The sequence below is a fragment of the Artemia sp. Qi Xiang Cuo genome, chromosome 8 (assembly GCF_049724085.1).
Source record: "Artemia sp. Qi Xiang Cuo chromosome 8, ASM4972408v1, whole genome shotgun sequence".
NCBI classification, from domain to species: Eukaryota; Metazoa; Arthropoda; class Branchiopoda; order Anostraca; family Artemiidae; genus Artemia; species Artemia sp. Qi Xiang Cuo.
In genome coordinates, this window is record NC_142801.1 from 18,241,144 (window position 1) to 18,265,723 (window position 24,580).

Consider the following 24,580-nt stretch of genomic DNA (forward strand, 5'->3'; position numbering starts at 1 on the left):
TGCAAACTTCTCCCGGAGACAATTCTCCTGGATGAACACCAACAATCAAGTTCTCGGAAATTCTCTCCCCTAGATCAATACATTCCCCTAACGATTATGTAAATCACACCTCGTGTCATTACACTTGGCCAAACAACAACAACAACAAATCAATCAACCTTGACCTCATTAGACTAGATGAGGTTTATGCAAATCAATTTCTCAGAAATCTGTCCCCCTTCGTGGATCAATAACATTGTCTATGTGGATAGGTACCGTTAGATCAAATTGTAGATGGCAGCAGGGGTGAGGGATGGGACCTCATGATAGGTCCCTACTAACGGCTCATGTGTTTCTGGAGTCATTATTAAAGAATTGGGACGAAATTCAAACTTTAGCGTAAAGAGCGAAGTGTTGAGGAGCAAATATATACGTAATAATATCTGTTTGTTTTAAGTTTTAATGTTGCTCCTTACTTTCAGTTGAAACAACTTGTTTTTTTTTTACTTAAGTTATGATCGTTTTTTAAATAATGCCAGAAAATCTGGCCCCACCTTCACGCAGAAACCCCCTCCCCACGGGAATATCCACTAGACAATTTATTTCCAATGAAAATTTACCCCAGACAATTATTCTTAACCGCTTTGCGCGTAAAATTGAGACGGAAAAGAGAAAGCAAGATATATAAAAAGAATTTTGTATAAGAATTCTGGTAAATTTCCCCAGTGTACAATTTCACTCATAATAAGAATATAGCGAAAGTGAGTGAACACTTTGTGTTCACTCGCAAAGTGTGTTTTCACACTTTGATATAAGAATTTGTATAAGAATTCTGGTAAATTTCCCCAGTGTACAATTTCACTCATAATAAGAATATAGCGAAAGTGAGTGAACACTTTGTGTTTTCACAGTGAGTGAACTCAAGTTCACTCACTGGAAACTTTCCTCTCCATAGATTCCCCCTTGGAAAAGCCCCCAGAAGAAAATTTGCCCACCCCCACCCGAAAATGAATGCCTACCTTTCCCATGGGGGTCATGTTATACCCATGAGGGTCATGTTATATTCCCATGGGGCTGTGGGGGGTCATGTTATAGCCAAAGGCATAGTTATTGGGCCTTTCAACAATGCTGAACAAAATGGCTATCTCAAAATTTTGATCGGACGATTTTGGGAAAAAAGGGGCGGGAGAAAGGTTGCCCTCCAGTTTTTTGGTCACTTAAAAATAGCAATAGAACTTTTTCCCAAAAATATGGAGCCGTTTTCGAGAAAAAATACATACATACATAAATAAACAAACATACAATTATATTGCTCGTTTGTAAAAATAGTATATTATATATATATATATATATATATATATATATATATATATATATATATATATATATATATATATATATATATATATATATATATATATATATATATATATATATATATATATATATATATATATATATATATATATATATATAAACCAACGGTAAAATATTAAGGGAGGTGTATCTGCTCCACATCTCCATTATAAACACTATCGTTCAATGGGAGAGACCTAGACTTATCGATCTATTTCTAAGCACAAAATCACATCTTTTTAAGAAGGGTGGATCACTAGTTGAATTCAATATTTCCAATCATCGTATTTCAGCATAAAAGAAATGATAAAATGCAAAAAAAAAAAAAAAAAAAGACAAGGGAGAATTGTATCGGAATTCCTTTTCTAATTCCGGATCCAGTGGTGCTAAGTCAATAAAACATGGAATGAGGGAGGGGGGAGGGTAAAATGTAGTTTGTAGTCCAGGGGGTGAGTAGTAAGGGTGTTAAAGGTTTCAATTACACTTACAAATACACATGAATTGTGCACGGAAAACCCAAGCATGTGTCATTACACTTACACATGCACATTGCAAAAAAAAGCATGCAAAAACCTATAAAGTGATTAAACACGTTATGAAAGTTACACCTTTTCAAAGAGAGTGAGTATCCTCTCACATGGCCTTCCATTTCTATGGATGCCCTAGGAAAATATTTCTATGGAAGCTCTACACCTTTTCAAAGAGAGTGAGTATCCTCTCACATGGCCTTCCATTTCTATGGATGCCCTAGGAAAACATTTCTATGGAAGCTCTACACCTTTTCAAAGAGATTCAGAACTCCCTCACACAGTTTGACGTGCAAATTGCCAAAAAATTAAGTTTTGAGGAGATTACGTTCCTTGGCACCTTTTCATGTTTTCAATCAGATGAGTTTTGAAAGCACAGTGTGTACATGTGTGTAGGCTTTGTTATTTAAAAAATTGGACGCTACAATCAGAATTCTTTGATTGACATTTGCAAAAAAGGGTTAAGCATTTGCAAATTTGATCCTATTAAGGTGGAAAAAAAGAGTTTAGCATTTGCGAATACTTCAGAGCCGACTTGCTAGCAAAAAACCCGTGTGATTGACTTGAAATAAAAAATTTTAACAAGAAATGGCTGAAAAGTGTTTTGGGGGAGATGGGATGATTGTGTACTGTATAATACATAAGTGATGTTTGGACAGTTGTCAATTTAAAATAGTTTAACGGTATACTATACGAAGAAGTAAGATGAATTTTTTTTGTCAAATAAGTAGTTCTTGTATATTTTATAAGAGCTTTATGGGGTTTGAGAGACTCGGTTGCCTGATTCCGTGTGGTTTTTCTTTACTTGGTGTCCATTAAAAACGAAATTTTTGTGTTAAATAAGTAGTTCTTGTATCTTTTAAAAGAGCTTTACGGGGTTTGAGAGACTCGGTTGCCTGATTCCGTGTGGTTTTTTTTTACTTGGTGCCCATTAAAGACGAAAATTTTGTGTTAAATAAGTAGTTTTTGTATCTTTTAAAAAGGCTTTAAGGGGTTTGAGAGACTCTGTTGCCTGATTCCTTGTGGTTTTTCTTTACTTAGTGCCCATTAAAACGAAATTTTTGTGTTAAATAAGTAGTTCTTGTATCTTTTAAAAGAGCTTTATGGGGTTTGAGAGACTCTATTGTCTGATTCCGTGTGGTTTTTCTTTACTTAGTGCCCATTAAAACGAAATTTTTGTGTTAAATAAGTAGTTCTTGTATCTTTTAAAAGAGCTTTACGGGGTTTGAGATTTTAATGCAGTAGTTTTTTTAGTAAGGACACTCGATATCCTAAAAGTGTTTGATTCAAACTTTTACCTTGAGAATCGATGTTGTTAGAAGAATTTCAAAAGGATCGTTTATGAGTGGTGACGTATCTGATGAAATAATTTAGGTCGTATGATCAATTTAATTTTTTTTAATGCAGTAGTTTTTTAGTAAGGACACTCGATATCCTAAAAGTGTTTGATTCAAACTTTTACTTTAAAAATCAATATTTTTAGCAGAATTTCAAAAGGATCGTTCATAAGTGCTGATGTATCTGATGAAATAATTTAGATTGTATGATTAATTTAATTTTTAAGTATTTTTTTTTGCAGTAGTTATTTAATAAGCACACTCGATATCCTAAAAATGTTTGATTCAATTTTTACATTGAGCATCGAAGTTTTTAGTAGAATTTCAAAAAGATCGTTTATAAGTGCTGACCTGTCATTGATGAACTAATTCATGTCGCATTATAATTTTTTTTTAATGCAATAGTTTTTTCAGTAAGGACACTTGATATCCTAAAAGTGTCTGATTCCAACTTTTACATTGAGAATCGATATTGTTAGCAGAATTTCAAAAGGATCGTTTATGAGTGCTGGCGTATCTGATGAAATAATTTAGGTCGTATGATCAATTTTTTTTTAAATGCAGTAGTTTTTCAGTAAGGACACTCGATATGCTAAAAGTGTTTGATTCAAACTTTTACCTTGAGAGTTGTCCAGGAACAGAAATTCCAGAACAGAAATTTAATTCAGGAAATTATGAAAAAAAAAATTTTAGACGGGGTTACCCGTTTCCAAATTTCTGTATTGTGTATCCTGTCTGTGCGTGTGTCGTCTCAATGTGTGTGTCATCTCTGTGGGTGTGTCGTCTCTGTGTATGTGTCGTCTCTGTGTGTGTTTTGTCTCTGTGTGTGTGTATGTCGTCTCTGTGTCTGTGTTGTCTCTATGTGCGTGTCGTCTCTATGTGTGTGCGTGTCATTTCTGTATGTTTGTCCTCTCTGTGTGTGAGTCGTCTCTTTGTGTCTGTCGTCTCTTTGTGTTTGTCCTCTCTGTGTGTGAGTCGGCTCTATGTGTGTGTGTATGTGTGTGTGTGTGTGTGTGTGTGTGTGTGTGTGTGTGTGTGTGTGTGTGTGTGTGTGTGTTGTCCCTCTATGTGTATCGTCTCTGTGTGTTTGTTGTCTCTGTGCGTGTGTCGTCTCTATGTGTAAGTCGTCACTTTGTGTGTGTGTCGTATCTGTGTGTGTGTGTGTCGTCTCTGTTGGGGTGTTGTCTCTGTGTGTGTGTGTGTGTGTGTTGTTATGTCTGTATGTGTGTGGGTCGTCTCTATGTGTGTCTCGTATCTGTGTGCGTGTCGTCTCTGTGGGTGTGTTTTCTTTTTTTTTGTGTCTTCTCTGTATATCTGTCCTCTCTGTGTGTGTGTGTTTGTGTGTGTGTGTGTCGCCTCTGTGTATGTCTCGTCTCTGTGTGTGTGTTTCGTCTCTCTGCCTCTCTGTGTGTGTGTGTGTGTGTGTGTGTGTGTTTGTATATGTGTGTGTGTGTGTGTCGTTTCTGTGTGTTTGTCCTCTCTATGTTTGAGTCGTCTCTATGTGTGTTTGTCATTTCTGTGTGTGAGTCGAACATGTGTGTGTGTCGACTCTGTGTGTGTGTCGACTCTGTGTGTGTGTCGTCTCTGTGCGTGTGTTGTCTCTTTGTGTGTTTCGTATCTGTGTGTGTGTCGTCTTTTTGTGTCTGTGTGTTTGTCGTCTCTCGGTGTGTGTGTCGTCTCTCTATGTGTGTCGTCTCTGTGTGTTTGTTGTCTCTGTGTGTTTGTCGTATCTATGTGTAAGTCGTCACTTTGTGTGTGTTGTCTCTGTGCATGTGTCGTCTCTCTGTGTCTCTCTCTTTGTGTGTGTGTGTGTGTGTGTGTGTGTGTGTGTGTGTGTGTGTGTGTGTGTGTGTGTGTGTGTGTGTGTGTGTGTGTGTGTGTGTGTGTGTGTGTGTGTGTGTGTGTGTGTGTGTGTGTGTGTGTGTGTGTGTGTGTGTGTGTGTGTGTGTGTGTGTGTGTGTGTGTGTGTGTGTGTGTGTGTGTGTGTGTGTGTGTGTGTGTGTGTGTGTGTGTGTGTGTGTGTGTGTGTGTGTGTGTGTGTGTGTGTGTGTGTGTGTGTGTGTGTGTGTGTGTGTGTGTGTGTGTGTGTGTGTGTGTGTGTGTGTGTGTGTGTGTGTGTGTGTGTGTGTGTGTGTGTGTGTGTGTGTGTGTGTGTGTGTGTGTGTGTGTGTGTGTGTGTGTGTGTGTGTGTGTGTGTGTGTGTGTGTGTGTGTGTGTGTGTGTGTGTGTGTGTGTGTGTGTGTGTGTGTGTGTGTGTGTGTGTGTGTGTGTGTGTGTGTGTGTGTGTGTGTGTGTGTGTGTGTGTGTGTGTGTGTGTGTGTGTGTGTGTGTGTGTGTGTGTGTGTGTGTGTGTGTGTGTGTGTGTGTGTGTGTGTGTGTGTGTGTGTGTGTGTGTGTGTGTGTGTGTGTGTGTGTGTGTGTGTGTGTGTGTGTGTGTGTGTGTGTGTGTGTGTGTGTGTGTGTGTGTGTGTGTGTGTGTGTGTGTGTGTGTGTGTGTGTGTGTGTGTGTGTGTGTGTGTGTGTGTGTGTGTGTGTGTGTGTGTGTGTGTGTGTGTGTGTGTGTGTGTGTGTGTGTGTGTGTGTGTGTGTGTGTGTGTGTGTGTGTGTGTGTGTGTGTGTGTGTGTGTGTGTGTGTGTGTGTGTGTGTGTGTGTGTGTGTGTGTGTGTGTGTGTGTGTGTGTGTGTGTGTGTGTGTGTGTGTGTGTGTGTGTGTGTGTGTGTGTGTGTGTGTGTGTGTGTGTGTGTGTGTGTGTGTGTGTGTGTGTGTGTGTGTGTGTGTGTGTGTGTGTGTGTGTGTGTGTGTGTGTGTGTGTGTGTGTGTGTGTGTGTGTGTGTGTGTGTGTGTGTGTGTGTGTGTGTGTGTGTGTGTGTGTGTGTGTGTGTGTGTGTGTGTGTGTGTGTGTGTGTGTGTGTGTGTGTGTGTGTGTGTGTGTGTGTGTGTGTGTGTGTGTGTGTGTGTGTGTGTGTGTGTGTGTGTGTGTGTGTGTGTGTGTGTGTGTGTGTGTGTGTGTGTGTGTGTGTGTGTGTGTGTGTGTGTGTGTGTGTGTGTGTGTGTGTGTGTGTGTGTGTGTGTGTGTGTGTGTGTGTGTGTGTGTGTGTGTGTGTGTGTGTGTGTGTGTGTGTGTGTGTGTGTGTGTGTGTGTGTGTGTGTGTGTGTGTGTGTGTGTGTGTGTGTGTGTGTGTGTGTGTGTGTGTGTGTGTGTGTGTGTGTGTTGTGTGCGTGTTCGTGGTGTCGGTGTACGTTGTGTATTTGTTTGTATGCATCGTATATGTGCGTTTATCGTCTCTATGTGTTTCTTCTCTGTGTGTGTCATATATGTGTTTTTGTTTTCTCTCTGTGTGTTTTTCATTTCTGTGTGTGTGTGTCATCTCTGTGTGTGTGTCGTCTCTATGTGTGTATCGTCCGTGTGTGTGTGTGTGTCATCTCTTTGTGTGTGTATTGTCTGTGTCCTCTCTGTATGTGCGTCGTCTCTGTGTGTGTGTGTCATCTCTGTGTGTGTGTCGTCTGTGTGTGTGTGTGTGTGTGTCGTCTCTGTGTGTGTGTTTTCTCTCTCTGTGTGTGTGTGTGTGTGTCGTGTCTGTGCACGTGTCGTCTCTGTGCATGTGTCGTCGCTCTGTGTGTGTGAACATCGATGCTCAAGGTAAAAGTTTGAATCAAACACTTTTAGCATATCGAATGTCCTTACTGAAAAACTACTGCATTAAGAAAAAAATTAAATTTATCATACGACCTAAATTATTTCATCAGATACGCCAGCACTTATGAACGACCCTTTTGAAATTCTGCTAAAAACATCGATGCTCAAGGTAAAAGTTTGAATCAAACACTTTTTGGATATCGAGTGTCCTTACTAAAAACTACTACATTAAAAAAATAAATTAAATTTATCATACGACCTAAATTACTTCATCAGATACGCCAGCACTTATAAGCGATCCTTTTGAAATTCTTCTAACAACATCGATGCTCAAGGTAAAAGTTTGAATCAGACACTTTTAGGATATCGAGTGTCCTTACTAAATTGATCATACGACCTAAATTATTTCATCAGATACACCAGCACTCATAAACGATCATTTTGAAATTCTTATAACAACATCGATTCTCAAGGTAAAATTTTGAATCAGACACTTTTAGGATATCGACTGTCCTTACTAAAAAAAAAACTACTGCATTAAAAAAAAAATTAATTAAATTTATCATACGACCTAAATTATTTCATCAGATACGCCAGCACTTATGAACGATCCTTTGGAAATTCTGCTAAAAACATCGATGCTCAAGGTAAAAGTTTGAATCAAACACTTTTGGGATATCGAGTGTCATTACTAAAAACTATCGCATTAAAAAAATAAATTAACTTTATCATACGACCTAAAATAATTCATCAGATACGCCAGCACTCATAAACGATCCTTTTGAAATTCTGCTAAAAACATCGATGCTCAAGGTAAAAGTTTGAATCAGACACGTTTAGGATATCGAGAGTCCTTACTAAATTGATCATACGACCTAAATTATTTCATCAGATACGCCAGCACTCATAAACGATCCTTTTGAAATTCTTCTAACAACATCGATTCTCAAGGTAAAAGTTTGAATCAAAAAGTCCTGGATATTTTTGTCAGTTTGTTGTTTACGCACTAATATCAATATCAGTAACGATTCTATCTCCAAGTTGATCAAATTGATCTCTAAAGGGTTCATGATAAAAAAATAGTTTGGGACAAGAAAAAAAAACTAAAATAATGTCGTGAAATCATTTTCAACACTCAGAGCAGGGGGACGCTGGGATTGCATCATAGAGAAACAACGAATTTACTTTTTAAAAAAAATGTGACTTAAAGACGTTTCGTTCTTTTCACTGGCTTGAAATTGCATACAAACGAGCCAATCAGGTGTTACAATCCTTTTGTTTGCTCAAAATTCGACAAAGCAACGACGGTTTGGCTAGTTTATTTTACATGATATTTCTAAAGCCAATTAAGATGAAGAAATGTCTTCATAGACAATGCTATAAGAAAAAAAGTTTTGGATATTTTTGCCAGTTTGCAGTTTACGCACTAATATCAATATCAGTAACGATTCTATTTGAACTTTCTCCAAGTTGATCAAATTGGTCTAGAAAGGGTTCATGATAAAAAAAAAAATAAAGTTGAATAATTTCGAAGTTAAAAAAAAATAGTTTGTTTTTATGAAAAAAAAATTGAATTAGAACCATCAGTCCTCATTATTATGAGTATCCAAAAACCTTTATTAGCTCAGATTTTACAGAAATAGTTTATTTTTCGATCCATACCTGGACTTAAGTTTCACCTATGAACCAACGAATTGTATTTTCCATAATTTTCTTACAAAAAACTAGAGTTTATGGTAAAAAACCCTTATTAGCTTAGATTTTTCGCTAGCAACTCGCCCTCCACTATAACTTCGATAATACATCCTTCTTCCAATTAACCCATCTCCCCCAAAACACTTTTCAGCCATTTCTTGTTAAAAATTTTTATTTCAACTCATCCACACGGGTTTTTCGCTAGCAACTTTTAGGATATCGTGTGTCCTTACTGAAAAACTATTGCATTAAAAAAATAAATTAAATTTATCATACGACCTAAATTATTTCATCAGATACACCAGCACTCATAAACGATCCTTTTGAAATTCTGCTAACAACATCGATTCTCAAGGTAAAAGTTTGAATCAAACACTTTTAGCATATCGAGTGTCCTTACTTAAAAACTACTGCATTAAAAAAATAAATGAAATTTATCATACGACCTAAGTTATTTCATCAGATACGCCAGCACTCATAAAAGAGCCTTTTGAAATTCTGCTAACAATACCGATGTTCAAGGTAAAAGTTTGAATCAGACACTTTTAGGATATCGAGTGTCCTTTCTGAAAAACTACTTCATTAAAAAAAATTAAATTTATCATACGACCTAAATTATTTCATCAGATACACCAGCACTTATAAACGTTCCTTTCGAAATTCTGCTAACAACATCGATTCTTAAGGTAAAAGTTTTAATCAAACACTTTTAGCATATCGAGTGTCCTTACTGAAAAACTACTGCATTAAAAAAAAAAAAAAATTGATCATACGACCTAAATTGTTTCATCAGATACGCCAGCACTCATAAACGATCCTTTTGAAATTCTGCTAACAACATCGATTCTAAATGTAAAAGTTGTAATCAGACACTTTTAGGATATCGAGTGTCCTTACTGAAAAAACTATTGCATTAAAAAAAAATTATCATGCGACATGAATTAGTTCATCAATGACAGGTCAGCACTTATAAACGATCTTTTTGAAATTCTACTAAAAACTTCGATGCTCAATGTAAAAATTGAATCAAACATTTTTAAGGATATCGAGTGTGCTTATTAAATAACTACTGCAAAAAAAAATACTTAAAAATTAAATTAATCATACAATCTAAATTATTTCATCAGATACATCAGCACTTATGAACAATCCTTTTGAAATTCTACTAAAAACATCGATGCTCAAGGTAAAAGTTTGAATCAAACACTTTTAGGATATCGAGTGTCCTTACTAAAAAACTACTGCATTAAAAAAAAATTAAATTGTTCATACGACCTAAACTATTTCATCAGATACGCCAGCACTCATAAACGATCCTTTTGAAATTCTTCTAACAACATCGATTCTCAAGGTAAAAGTTTGAATCAAACTCTTTTAGGATATCGAGTGTCCTTACTAAAAAACTACTGCATTAAAATCTCAAACCCCGTAAAGCTCTTTTAAAAGATACAAAAACTACTTATTTAACAAAAAAATTTCGTTTTTAATGGGCACCAAGTAAAGAAAAACCACACGGAACCAGGCAACAGAGTCTCTCAAACCCCATAAAGCTCTTTTAAAAGATACAAGAACTACTTATTTAACACAAAAATTTCGTTTTAATGGGCACTAAGTAAAGAAAAACCACACGGAATCAGGCAACAGAGTCTCTCAAACCCCTTAAAGCTATTTTAAAAGATACAAAAACTACTTATTTAACACAAAAATTTCGTTTTTAATGGGCACCAAGTAAAGAAAAACCACACGGAATCAGGCAACCGAGTCTCTCAAACCCCATAAAGCTCTTTTAAAAGATTAAAGAACTAATTATTTAACAAAAAAACTTTTTTTTTATGGAGCTACAATTAAATAAAAACCCCCCGGAATAAGGTAGCAGGGTCTCTCAAAACCCGTAAAGCTCTTTTAAAAGATACAAAAACTACTTATTTAAGACAAAATATTTGTTTTTAATTGGCACCAAGTCCAGGAAAAAAACACGGAATCAGGCAACCGTGTCTCTCAAACCCCGTAAAGCTCTTTTAAAAGATACAAGAACTACTTATTTAACACAAAAATTTCGTTTTTAATGGGCACCAAGTAAAGAAAAACCACACGGAATTGGGCAACCGAGTCTCTCAAACCCCGTAAAGCTCTTTTAAAAGATACAAGAACTACTTATTTAACAAAAAAAAATTGTTTTACTTCTTCGTATAGTATAACGTTAAACTATTTTAAATTGACAACACTGTCCAAACATCACTTGTGTATTATAAAGTACACAATCATCCCATCTCCCCCAAAACACTTTTCAGCCCTTTCTTGTTAAAAATTTTTATTTCAAGTCAATCACACGGGTTTTTCGCTAGCAAGTTGGCTCTGAAGTATTCGCAAATGCTAAACTCTTTTTTTTTCCACCTTAATAGGATCAAATTTGCAAATGCTAAACCCTTTTTTGCAAATGTCAATCAAAGAATTCTGATTGTAGCGTCCAATTTTTTAAATAACAAAGCCTACACACATGTACACACTGTGCTTTCAAAACCCATCTGATTGACAACATGAAAAGGTGCCAAGGAACGTAATCTCCTCAAAACTTAATTTTTTGGCAATTTGCACGTCAAACTGTGTGATGGAGTTCTGAATCTCTTTGAAAAGGTGTAGAGCTTCCATAGAAATATTTTCCTAGGGCATCCGTAGAAGTGGAAGGCCATGTGAGAGGATACTCACTCTCTTTGAAAAGGTGTAACTTTCATAACGTGTTTAATCACTTTATAGGTTTTTGCATGCTTTTTTTGCAATTTGCATGTGTAAGTGTAATGACACATGCGTGGGTTTTCCGTGCGCAATTCATGTGTAATTGTAAGTGTAATTGAAACCTTTAACACCATTACTACTGGGGTGGGCAATTTGTTGTTTTTTTTTCAATGAAAATTCAACGTAAATACCAAAAATATGTATTTTTCGAAATCTAGGGGGGATAAAGAAGCTAGGGAATGATAAATATCTCCCTTCTCCTCCTCCCAATTGGTGCCACTGTCTTTTGCTGTGATTTAAGCATTATAGATACATTATACAGCTAAAATAGCCACAGCTAAACAGCTAATAATATTCCAATCGCCGTAGCCTCAAAGAAGTCCAGCACAATGTTTTTTGTGTTGTAGAGCAGGTGTACTTGTTGCTTTTTTATTTATTTCTAATGAATTATTGCGGCATTTTTAGTTCAGAACTTTCCATGGCTTCTTTTTTAAACTCAATACAAAACTGAGAAGCAGTACGGAAGTTCTATCAGAACTTTCAAAAGATTGATGCTATACTGAACAATCCACATCTGTAATTTTAAGAAATCACTAGGGAAGTGAGACTTGCAGTCTTTTGTTCCTAATATTCAGACCCACTGACATTACCTGACATTTTTCTTGCATGTTTACCGGTTTACTAAAAAAAAAATGGCGCAGGCACAAAGAAATTTGTTCCCTGGAATCAGTGTTTGGGTTTCGGCAGACCTGATCCCGAAATATGCCCAGAACGAAAAAAAAAAGACGAAGAAAACAAAGGAAATATTTTAGATATTTTACAAAACCATTCAAATTTTGACAAAATACTTATCTTTACCGAAAGAACAAAAATTTTTTTCGTTTTGAAATTGTAAATATCTGTCTAGATATCTCTATTGATTTAGCATAATTGGCTGCCAATTACTTCTTTCATTACCAGGATTTTATTGCTTTTTCTATTTTCATATCTAAGTAAATTATTATCTTAACTGCTAAATGTTTTCAAGTACATTGCTTTTATTGCTTTTAATTTGATAAAGGTTCAATCTCTGATACCTAACATTTTCTCAGTTCTTTCAAGTGTCGATTCTCAGTAAAACACACTTGTAATTACTTTACATCTGTAAGTGGATTGTTTGGAATATAGGCCATGGAAATAACTTGCGGGGAGGTAGGATTATAATATCAGAAAAGTTAGCATATAATGTCCCTGATTTTATTCTAAACTCTTGAGATGGCTGGGATTTTGTGTAAAATTTTGTATGTTAATATTGTACATAATATGTTATAGTAGTAGCAACTACTGAGCTTCTAACAGGGTAGTGAGTGCAGTCCACAAACATCCAGGTCATTTTGAAAATGGAACACTTAAGTGTCGCTATTTTAAACCAGTGCACTTGCATACTACCACTACCACTGTCTGTGCATATGTGAGACAGGTTTTAGAAACTGTACCAGAAGTGACAATTCGAAGCAGAGCCATTCGTTGGGTTGGAAAAAAATTATTGCGGTGCCCCCCTCCCAACTCAAATATAAGCCAAAAAACCCCAACAGCATTACAAACAATGGTCAAAGCGGGCAACCCCCAGCCGAACCTTCCTCTGGCTCTGGCGCTTGGGGCAGTTTCCTCTTCCCTTTTGAATGGCTCTGATTTGAAGCAAAAGGATCGGTAAATGGACTTTGATCTGTTGAAAATGATCGCATTACACCACTTTCAGCTAATCAGAAGCCTTTATCACTAACGTTAATTTATTGAAAGGGCTACTTTTATTTTGTGTTTTCAGTCAAAGCCTCTCTGACGGCCAATGCATTTTACCCTTTGTCAAGTGGCATAACTTACATTCTCTCCATTCACTTTCGACTATTAAAAAGGGCACTAGCCCTTTCAATTTCCAAACAAATGAGCCCTTTTTGAAATTTCTACAACAAATTTCTATACAACCCTTATATGCCCCCACGGCATAACTTGCAACCCTTCTACTGAGGGCTCTGAGGGGGTTATCATCCTAAAAGACCCAATTTCCAGAACTTTCAACTACTTTGAACAAAATAACTATCTAAAAATTTTGATTGGATGTGTTTAGGGAAATGGTAGGCGTGAGAGGGGGTTAGTTACCCTTCAATCACTTTCGACTATTAAAAAGGGCACTAGCCTTTTCAATTTTCAATTGAATGAGTCCTTTTTGAATTTTCTACAACATCACTTTCTATAAAAATCTTATATGCCCCCAGGGCATAACTTACAACCCTTGCCTTGAGGGCTGTGGGGGGGGGGGGTTGTCCTCCTAAAAACCTAATTTCCAAAGCCTTTCAACTATGTTGAATAAAATGGCTATTTAAAAACTTTGACTGGATGTGTTTGCGGAAAAGGTGGGCGTAGGAGGGAGGTTAGTTGCCCTCAAATCCCTTTCAAATATTAAAAAGGGCACTAGCCCTTTTAATTTCCAATCGAATGATCCCTTTTAGAAGCTTCTACGCCAAAGATTTCAATAAAAACTTTATATGCCCCCTGGGAACAACTTATAACCCTTGCCCTGAAGACTGTGGGGGAAGTGTCCTGCTCAAAGGTATAATTTGCAGAACTTTGAACTGCGTTGAACAAAATGGGTATCTTAAAATTTTTATTGGATGTGTTTGGGTAAATGGTGGGCGTGGAAAGGGTGTTAGTTGCCTTCCAATCACTTTCGACTATTAAAAAGGGCACTAGCCATTTCAATTTCCATTCGAATGATCCCTTTTTGAAGTTTCTATGACAATGCGTTCTATAAAAACCTTATATGTCCTACAACCCTTGCCCTGAGGGCTCTTTGGGGAGGGTTGTCATCCTCAAAGACCTAATTTCCAGAACTTTCAACTACGTTGAACAAAAAGGCTATCTCAAAATTTTGATTGGATACGTTTGGGGAAAAGGTGGGCGTGAGAGGGGGTTAGCTGCCGTCCAATCACTTCCGGCTATTAAAAAGGGCACTATTCCTTTCGATTTCCAATCAAATGAGCCTTTTTTGAAGTTTCTACGACAACACTTACTATAAAAACCTTATATGCCCTAGGGCATAACTTCCAACACTTGCCCTGAGGGCTCTGGCGGAGTGTCCTCTTTAAAAACATAATTTCTATCTGGAAATCAACTATGCTGAACAAAGTGGCTGTCACAAAATTTTGATTGGATGTGGTTCGGGAAATGGTGGGCGTCGAAGGGGTGTTAGTTGCCTTCCAATTACTTTTGACTATTAAAAAGGGCACAAGCCACTCCAATTACCAATTGATTGAACCCTTTTCAAAGTTTCTAGGACAACTTCTTCCATACGAAGTGCCTTGATCTAAAGGAAAAAATAATAAATAATACATTGTGCCAACATCGGTCTTATATGCCCCCAGGGCATAACTTACACCCCTTGCCCTGAGGGCTGTGGGGGAGTGACCTCTTCAAAAACATAATTTCTATGTGGAAATCAACTACGCTGAACAAAATGGCTATCTCCAAATTTTGAGTGGATGTTTTTGGGGACCTGGTGGGCGTGGACGGGGTGTTAGTCGCGTTCCAATCAATTTCGACTATTTAAAAGGGCAATAGCCATTCCAATTTCCAATTGAATGAGCCCTTTTTGAAGTTTCTACGACAGCTCCTTCGATACGAAGTGCCCTGGTATGGAAGAAAAAAATATGATACATTGTGCCAACAACGTTCTTTACTTAGGCAGCGCGATTGCGCTGCCAATGATTAAATAAAATTTAATTTCAGCGAGGGGGATTTTTCGGTCAAGATGGGATTGTCAGGGGGGAATTTTCTGGGTTGGTACTTTATGCTGGAGGAACTTCACTTAGAGAAATTTTCCGTGGAGGGAAGGAATTTCCAGGGAGGAGAGCAAGATTTCCTTGCATTATTTGAAAAACAATTAGAGGTTAAATAAAGTTTTTTCAACTGAAAGTAAGGAATAACATTAAAATTTAAAACTAACAGAAATTATTCCGCATATAAGCGCTTTGTCCCCTCCTTGATCACTCGCTTTTCAAGCTAATGTTTCTTAATAATTTTAGAAAAGCTTCTTGTTTTATATAAACGGCCCTTATGTATCAGGAGTTGCTCTTAAATAATTGGGACAAAAATTCAAATTTTAGCGTTAAGAGCGAGGTATTAAGGAGGGGCAATCCCTCATATACCAAATAAGTTCTGTTCGTTTATATATTTTACATATGTTACGTATTTAGAATCATAGGCAGAGCAATAACGCTGCCTAAGTAAAGAACGATGTTTGCACAATGTATTATTATTTTTTTTTTGGGGGGGGGGGGGATCTTAGACCAGGGCACTTCGTATCGAAGGAGTTGTCGTAGAAACTTCTAAAAGGGCTCGTTTGCTTGTAAATTGAAACGGCTAGTTCCCTTTTTAATAGTCGAAAGTAGAAAGGCCTTATTGACTCCCACGAGAACACCGTGCTGCCACCTACAAATTTTTTTAACACCATATTTGGGCATAGAGTCCCTAGCGAGAGCACGTGGTTAATGGGGTCAATGACCTAAATTTCCAAGGTCGATGTTGTTTTGGGCATGTGCATAGAGTCATTAGGGAGAACACGTGGTTAATTAAAGCGATTGGGAATTTGGAACACCTGTGCTGTCAGTCATTAATCAAATTGTTTCCAGGCAAAGTTTATTAATGTCTGACAGGTACTGTCAATCATTAATCAAATTGTTTCCAGGCGAAGTTTAATAATGTCTGACAGGTGATGTCAAGATTGATTGATATGTCACGAAATGGGAATTAATTTGTTGTTCCTAAGGGGAATTATTGATTCAAGAAAGGGGAATTAATTTGTTGTTTCTAAGGGTAATTATTGATTCACGAAAGGGGAATTAATTTGATGTTTCTAAGGGGAAGGTGGGGAAGAGATATATTGATTGCGTAATCAACTAGGACAAATGGATTTCTGTGAAATTGATTACATAATCGGTAGAACCCTATAAGCAGCTCGTGACGGGAATCCATTTATGAGCATAGAATGACGTAATCAACTAGGACAAATGGATTTCTGAGAAATTGATTACATAATCGGTAGAACCCTATCAGAAGGTCATGACGCGAATCCATTTATGGGCATAGAATGACGTAATCAACTAGGACAAATGGATTTCTGAGAAATTGATTACATAATCGGTAGAACCCTATCAGAAGGTCATGACGGGAAATCATTTATGGACATAGAATGACGTAATCGACTAAGACAATTGAATTTCTGAGAAATTGATTACATAATCGGTAGAACTCTATCAGGAGGTCGTGACGGGAATCCATTTATGTGCATAGAATGACGTAATCAACTAGGACAAATGGATTTCTGTGAAATTGATTACATAATCGGTAGAACCCTATCAGAAGGTCATGACGGGAATTCATTTATGGGCATAGAATGACGTAATCGACTAAGACAAGCAAGTTACTTGCTTTTTGGATACCTCAACACCAAGAAATACCTTTCAAAGACCATTTCAGAACAAGTTACTTTCTTAATGTTCCTCCAAAACCCATTTTGCAACTTGAAGTACTTATCTTTTTCACCCACAACTATACTTTACAGCTTTTTGAGTGTCCCAACACCAAGAAATACCTTTCAAAGACCATTACAGAGCAAGTTACTTTCTTAACGTCCCTCCTAAACCTATTTTTCAACTTGAAGTACTTATCTTTTTCACCCACAACTATACTTTACAGCTTTTTTGGATACCTCAGCACCAAGAAATACTTTTCAAAGACCATTTCAGAGCAAGTTACTTTCTTAATGTTCATCCTAAACCCATTTTGCAACTTGAAGTACTTATCTTTTTCACCCACAACTGTACTTTACAGCTTTTGGATACCTCAACACCAAGAAATACCTTTCAAAGTCCATTTTTGATAAATATAAAGTCTTACTATACCACTTAAACCCATTTTTCATATTTAATGACAAATAACTGTAACACGAAGATATACATGAGATTTATTTGGATACATAAACAACATTCAATACATTTCAATGGAACTTTCAGAAAAATTCCCAGTCATATATTCCCTAATAACCCACTTTTCCAACTTGAAGTACTTATCTTTTTCACCCTCAACTATACTTTACAGCTTTTTGGATACCTCAACACCAAGAAATACATTTCAAATACCATTTCAAAGCAAGTTACTCTCTTAATGTCCCTCCTAAAACCATTTTCCAACTTAAAGTACTTATCTTTTTCACCCACAACTATACTTTACAGATTTTTGGATACCTCAACACCAAGAAATACTTTTCAAAAGGCATTTCAGAGCAAGTTACTTTCTGAATGTCCCTCCTAAACCCATTTTCCAACTTGAAGTACTTATCTTTTTCATCCACAACTATACTTTACAGCTTTTTGGATACCTCAACACCAAGAAATACCTTTCAAAGACCATGTCAGAGCAAGTTACTTTCTTAATGTCCCTCCTAAACCCATTTTGCAACTTGAAGTACTTATCTCTTTCATCAACAACTATACTTTACAGCTTTTTGAGTGTCCCAACACCAAGAAATACCTTTCAAAGACCATTTCAGAGCAAGTTACTTTCTTAATATCCCTCCTAAACCCATTTTGCAACTTGTAGTACTTATCTTTTTCACACACAACTATACTTTACAGCTTTTTGAGTGTCCCAACACCAAGAAATACCTTTCAAAGACCATTACAGAGCAAGTTACTTTCTTACTGTTCCTCCTAAACCCATTTTCCAACTTGAAGTACTTATCTTTTTCACCCACAACTATACTTTACAGCTTTTTGGATACCTCAACACCAAGAAATACCTTTCAAAGACCATTTCACAGCAATTTACTATCTTAATGTCCCCCCTAAACCCATTTTCCAACTTGAAATACTTATCTTTTTCACCCACAACTATACATTACAGCTTTTTGGATTCCTCAAAACAAAGAAATAATTTTCTAAGAACTATTAAGAGCAATTTAAAAAATTAATTAAAATAATAAAAAAAATATAAAAAGGTAATAAATAATATAATTAACACACAACTATAATTTACAGCTTTTTGGATACTTCAACACCAAGAAATACTTTTCAAAGACCATTTCAGAGCAAGTTACTTTCTTAATGTCCCTCCTAAACCCATTTTCCAACTTGAAGTACTTGTTTTTTTCACCCACAACTATACTTTACAGCTTTTTGATTGCTCCAACACCAAGCAATACTTTTCAAAGGCATTTCAGAACAAGTTCTTTTCTTAATATGCTTCTTAAACAAATTTTAAAATTTCTAAATTTTTCCATAGTAGATAGAAAAAGCTATATCATAGCTGTGAATATGTTCTCGAAAGATAAGCAGTTCTATTTCAATTTTAAATTTTCTCAATGAAGTGAAGAAAAGTTCAAGTTCTCTTCTGAATTTTCTCAATGAAAAAGAAATTAGTTTTTATTCAATTCTATTTTTCCAAATAATATAAAAATTTTCCACTTTAGTTCAGATTTTTCTCAAAAGGATGAAAAATTTAAAATACTGTTCCAAATTTTCTCAACGAAGTGAAGAAAAGTTCAAGTTCTCTTCTGAACTTTACCAAAGAACACACTTCAATTCTAATTTCTCCAGAGAAAACAAAAATCTTCCACTTCAGTTTTTTATTTCACAAAGACATAAAGAAATTTAAAGTTCAATTCTAATTTTTCGGTGGAAGATAGAAAAAGTAATCCCCAACCCGAAGGAACCCCCCGGTCCCCAAAGGCCCCAGGCCCCCCCGTCCCCACAATGCCCACCCAAGGCGACCGAACCCAAAGGCCCCAAAGGCCCCCCGACACACCCCAAAGACCAACAAACTAAAATTTCTCTTAGAAATATTATTTTTCATCACTGATAACACTTTTCTGTTCGAACTAGGAAGTTTTCTAGCAAAGATACCAAATTTTTTCATAGAAGTAACATTTTTTGATTGTGATAACAACTTTTCTGTCAGAAATAGCAAGTTTTGCTTAACACTAACAAACCCACTCATCAAACTAATGATATTTTACTTTAATACTAACATACTTTTACTGAACACACGCAAATTTCTCTTAGAAATAATATTTTTCATCACTGATAACACTAGTCTGTTCGAACTAGCAAGTTTTCTACCAAAGATACCAAATATTTTAATAGAAGTAACATTTTTTTATTGTGATAACAACTTTTCTGTCAGAAGTAGCAAGTTTTGCTTAACACTAACAAACATTCTCATCAAAGTAATGATATTTAACCTTAATACTATAATACTTTTACTGAACACACAGAAATTTCTCTTTGAAATAATATTTTTCGTCAGTGATAACACTTTTTCTGTTCGAACTAACATGTTTTCTACCAAAGATACCCAAATTTTTTAGTATACGTACAATTTTTTTTTATTATGATAACAAATTTTCTGTCAGAAGTAGCAAGTTTTTCTTAACATTAACTAACATACTCATCAAAGTAATGATATTTTACCCTTAATACTAACATACTTTTACTTAACACACACAAATTTCTCTTAAAAATAATATTTTTCTTCAATGATTAAACTTTTTCTGATTGAACTAGATAGTTTTTTACCAAATATACCAAATTTTTTCTTAGAATTAACATTTTTTTATTGTGATAACAACTTTTCTGTCAGAAGTAGCAAGTTTTGCTTAACACTAACAAACGTTCTCATCAAAGTAATGATATTTTTCTATAATACTAACATACTTTTAATGAACAAACAAAAATTTCTCTTAGAAATAATATTTTTCTTCATTGATAACACTTTTTCTGTTCGAACTAGCAAGTTTTCTAGCAAAGATACCAAATTTTTTCATAGAAGTAACATTTTTTGATTGTGATAACAACTTTTCTGTCAGAAGTAGCAAGTTTTGCATAACACTAACAAACATTCTCATCAAAGTAATGATATTTTACTTCAATACTAACATAGTTTTACTGAACACACACAAATTTTTCTCAGAAATAATATTTTTCGTCAATGATAACACTTTTTCTGTTCGAACTAGCAAGTTTTCTAGCAAAGATCCCAAATTTTTTCTTAGAAGTAACATTTTTTGATTGTGATAACAACTTTTCTGTCAGAAGTAGCAAGTTTTGCTTAACACAAAAAAACCTTCTCATCAAAGTAATGATATTTTACCTTAATACTAACATACTTTTACTGAACAAACAAAAATTTCTCTTAGAAATGATATTTTTCATCAGTAATAACACTATTTCTTTTCGAACTAGCAAATTTTCTATCAAAGATACCAAATATTTTCATAGAAGTTACATTTTATGATTTCGATAGCAACTTTTCTATCAGAAGTAGCAAGTTTTGCTTAACACTAACAAACATTCTCATATATGTAATGATGTTTTACCTTAATACTAACATACTTTTACTGAACACACAGAAATTTCTCTTAGAAATAATATTTTTCGTCAGTGATAACACTTTTTCTGTTCGAACTAGCAAGTTTTCTAACAAAGATACCAAATTTTTTCGTAGACGTACCATTTTTTGATTTTGATAAAAACTTTTCTGTCAGAAGTAGAAAGTTTTGCTTAACACTAACAAACATTCTCATCAAAGTAATGATATTTTACCTTAATACTAACATACTTTTACTGAACACACACAAATTTCTCTTATAAATAATATTTTTCGTCAGTGATAACACTTTTTCTGTTCGAACTAGCAAGTTTTCTACCAAAGATACCAAATTTTTTCTTAGAAGTAACATTTTTTGATTGTGATAACAACTATTCTGTCAGAAGTAGAAAGTTTTGCTTAACACTAACAAACCTTCTCATCAAAGTAACAACATTTTACCATAATAATAACATACTTTTACTGAACAAACAAAAATTTCTCTTATAAATAATATTTTTCGTCAATGATAACACTTTTTATGTTCGAACTAGCAAGTTTTCTAGCAAAGATACCAAATTTTTTCTTAGACGTAACATTTTTTGATTGTGATAACAACTTTTCTGTCAGAAGTAGCAAGTTTTGCTTAACACTAACAAACATTCTCATCAAAGTAACGATATTTTACTTTAATACTAACATACTTTTACTGAACAAACATAAATTTTTCTTAGAAATAATATTTTTCATCAGTGATAACACTTTTTCTGTTCGAACTAGCAAGTTTTCTAGCAAAGATACCAAATTTTTTCTTAGAAGTAACATTTTTGATTGTGATAACAACTTTTCTGTCAGAAGTAGCAAGTTTTGCTTAACACAAACAATCCTTCTCAACAAAGTAATGATATTTTACCCTAATACTAACATACTTTTACTGAACAAACAAAAATTTCTCTTAGAAATAATAAATTCCGTCAGTGATAGCACTTTTTTTATTCGAACTAGCAAGTTTTCTACCAAAGATACCAAATATGTTCTTAGAAGTAACATTTTTGATTGTAATAGCAACTTTTCTGTCAGAAGTAGCAAGTTTTTCTGAACACTAACAAACATTCACATCAAAGTAACGATATTTTACCTTAATACTAACATACTTTTACTGAACACACACTCAAATTTCTCTTAGAAATAATATTTTTCGTCAGTGATAACACTTTTTCTGTTCGAACTAGCAAATTTTCTACCAAAGATACTAAATTTTTTCGTAGAAGTAACATTTATAGATTGTGATAACAACTTGTCGGTCAGAAGTAGCAAGTTTTGCTTAACACTAACAAACCTTCTAATCAAAGTAATGACATTTTACCTTAATACTAACATACTTTTACTGAACGCGCACACAAAGTTTTCTTAGAAATAATATTTTTCACTTTTATCTCTGAATCTATTTGCATACATGTCTGGGTTGGTGTTTGGTTAGGTTAGGTTAGCTAAGTTAGGTTAGGTTAGCTAGTAAAAATTTCTCCATGTTTAAGTTAGGTAAGTTAGGGTAGTATTAGGGTAAAATATCATTACTTTGATGAGAAGGATTGTTAGTGTTAAGCAAAACTTGCTACTTCTGACAGAAAAGTTGTTATCACAATCAAAAAATTTTACTTCTATGAAAAAATTTGGTATCTTTGCTAGAAAACTTGCTAGTTCGAACAGAAAAAGTGTTATCAGTGATGAAAAATATTATTTCTAAGAGAAATTTTCGTTTGTTCAGTAAAAGTATGTTAGTATTAGGGTAAAATGTTGTTACTTTGATGAGAAGGTTTGTTAGTGTTAAGCAAAACTTGCTACTTCTGACAGAATAGTTGTTATCACAATCAAAAAATATTACTTCTAAGAAGAAATTTCATATCTTTGCTAGAAAACTTGCTAGTTCGAACAGAAAAAGTGTTATCAATGACGAAAAATATTATTTCTAATAGAAATTTGTGTGTGTTCAGTAAAAGTATGTTAGTATTAAGGTAAAATATCATTACTTTGATGAGAATGTTTGTTAGTGTTAAGCAAAACTTGCTACTTCTGACAGAAAAGTTGTTATCACAATCAAAAAATGTTAATTCTACGAAAAAATTTGGTATATTTGGTAGAAAACTTGCTAGTTCTACCAGAAAAAGTGTTATCACTGACGAAAAATATTATTTCTAAGAGAAATTTCTGTAAGTTCAGTAAAAGTATGTTAGTATTAAGGTAAAATATCATTACTTTGATGAGAATGTTTGTTAGTGTTAAGCAAAACTTGCTACTTCTGACAGAAAAGTTGTTATCACAATCAAAAAATGTTACTTCTATGAAAATATTTGGTATATTTGGTAGAAAACTTGCTAGTTCGAACAGAAAATTGTTATCAGTGATGAAAAATATTATTTCTAGGAGAAATATTTGTTTGTTCAGTAAAAGTATGTTAGTATTAAGGTAAAATATCATTACTTTGATGAGAAGGTTTGTTTGTGTTAAGCAAAACTTGCTACTTCTGACAGAAAAGTTGTTTATCACAATCAAAAAATGTTACTTCTAAGAAAAAATTTGGTATCTTTGCTAAAAAACTTGCTAGTTCGAACAGAAAAAGTGTTATCATTGACGAAAAATATTATTTCTAAGAAAAATTTGTGTGTGTTCAGTAAAAGTATGTTAGTATCAAAGTAAAATATCGTTACTTCGATGAGAATGTTTGTTAGTGTTAAGCAAAAATAGCTATTTCTGACATAAAAGTTGTTATCACAATCAAAATGTTACTTCTATGACACAATTTGGTATCTTTGGTAGAAAACTTGCTAGTTTGAACAGAAAAAGTGTTATCATTGATGAAAAATATTATTTCTAAGAGAAATTTTTGTTTGTTCAGTAAAAGTATGTTAGTATTGGGGTAAAATGTTGTTACGTTGATGAGAAGGTTTGTTAGTGTTAAGCAAAACTTGCTACTTCTGACAGATAAGTTGTTATCACAATCAAAAAATGTTAGTTCAAAGAAAAAATTTGGTATCTTTGCTAGAAAACTTGCTAGTTCGAACAGAAAAGGTGTTATCATTGACGAAAAATATTATTTCTGAGACAAATTTATGTGTGTTCAGTAAAAGTATGTTAGTATTAAAGTAAAATATAGTTACTTTGATGAGAATATTTGTTAGTGTTATGCAAAACTTGCTACTTCTGACAGAAAAGTTGTTATCACAATCAAAAAATGTTACTTCTATGAAAAAATTTGGTATCTTTGCTAGAAAACTTGCTAGTTTGAACAGAAAAAGTGTTATCAATGATGAAAAATATTATTTCTAAGAGAAATTTTTGTTTGTTCAGTAAAAGTATGTTAGTATTATAGTAAAATGTTGTTACTTTGATGAGAAGGTTTGTTAGTGTTAAGCAAAACTTGCTACTTCTGACAGAAAAGTTGTTATCACAATCAAAAAATGTTACTTCTAAGAAAAAATTTGGTATCTTTGCTAGAAAACTTGCTAGTTCGAACAGAAAAAGTGTCATCACTGACGAAAAATATTATTTCTAAGAGAAATTTGTGTGTGTTCAGTAAAAGTATGTTAGTATTAAGGGTAAAATATCATTACTTTGATGAGAATGTTTGTTAGTGTTAAGCAAAACTTAATACTTCTGACAGAAAAGTTGTAATCATAATAAAAAAAATGGTACGTCTAAGAAAAAATTTGGTATCTTTGGTAGAAAACATGTTAGTTCGAACAGAAAAAGTGTTATCACTGACGAAAAATATTATTTCTAAGAGAAATTTCTCTGTGTTCAGTAAAAGTATTATAGTATTAAGGTAAAATATCATTACTTTGATGAGAATGTTTGTTAGTGTTAAGCAAAACTTGCTACTTCTGACAGAAAAGTTGTTATCACAATAAAAAAATGTTACTTC

General features: G+C 34.4%; 1 protein-coding gene across 4 annotated transcripts in view; it reads left to right on the plus strand.

Moving 5' to 3' along the window:
- Window positions 1-24,580, plus strand: part of LOC148949211 (uncharacterized) — a 340,130-nt gene that overhangs the window by 37,971 nt on the left and 277,579 nt on the right. Inside the window, exon 1 of one of the 4 annotated variants that reach the window (XM_089092874.1) lies at window positions 12,377-12,456. The exons of the other annotated variants lie outside the window; for them this stretch is intronic. Within the exon in view, the coding sequence (XP_088949000.1) occupies window positions 12,436-12,456 (21 nt within the window). The 5' untranslated portion in view covers window positions 12,377-12,435. Of the gene's footprint in view, window positions 1-12,376; window positions 12,457-24,580 lie in introns of those variants that run through there. 4 annotated transcript variants of the gene reach the window in all.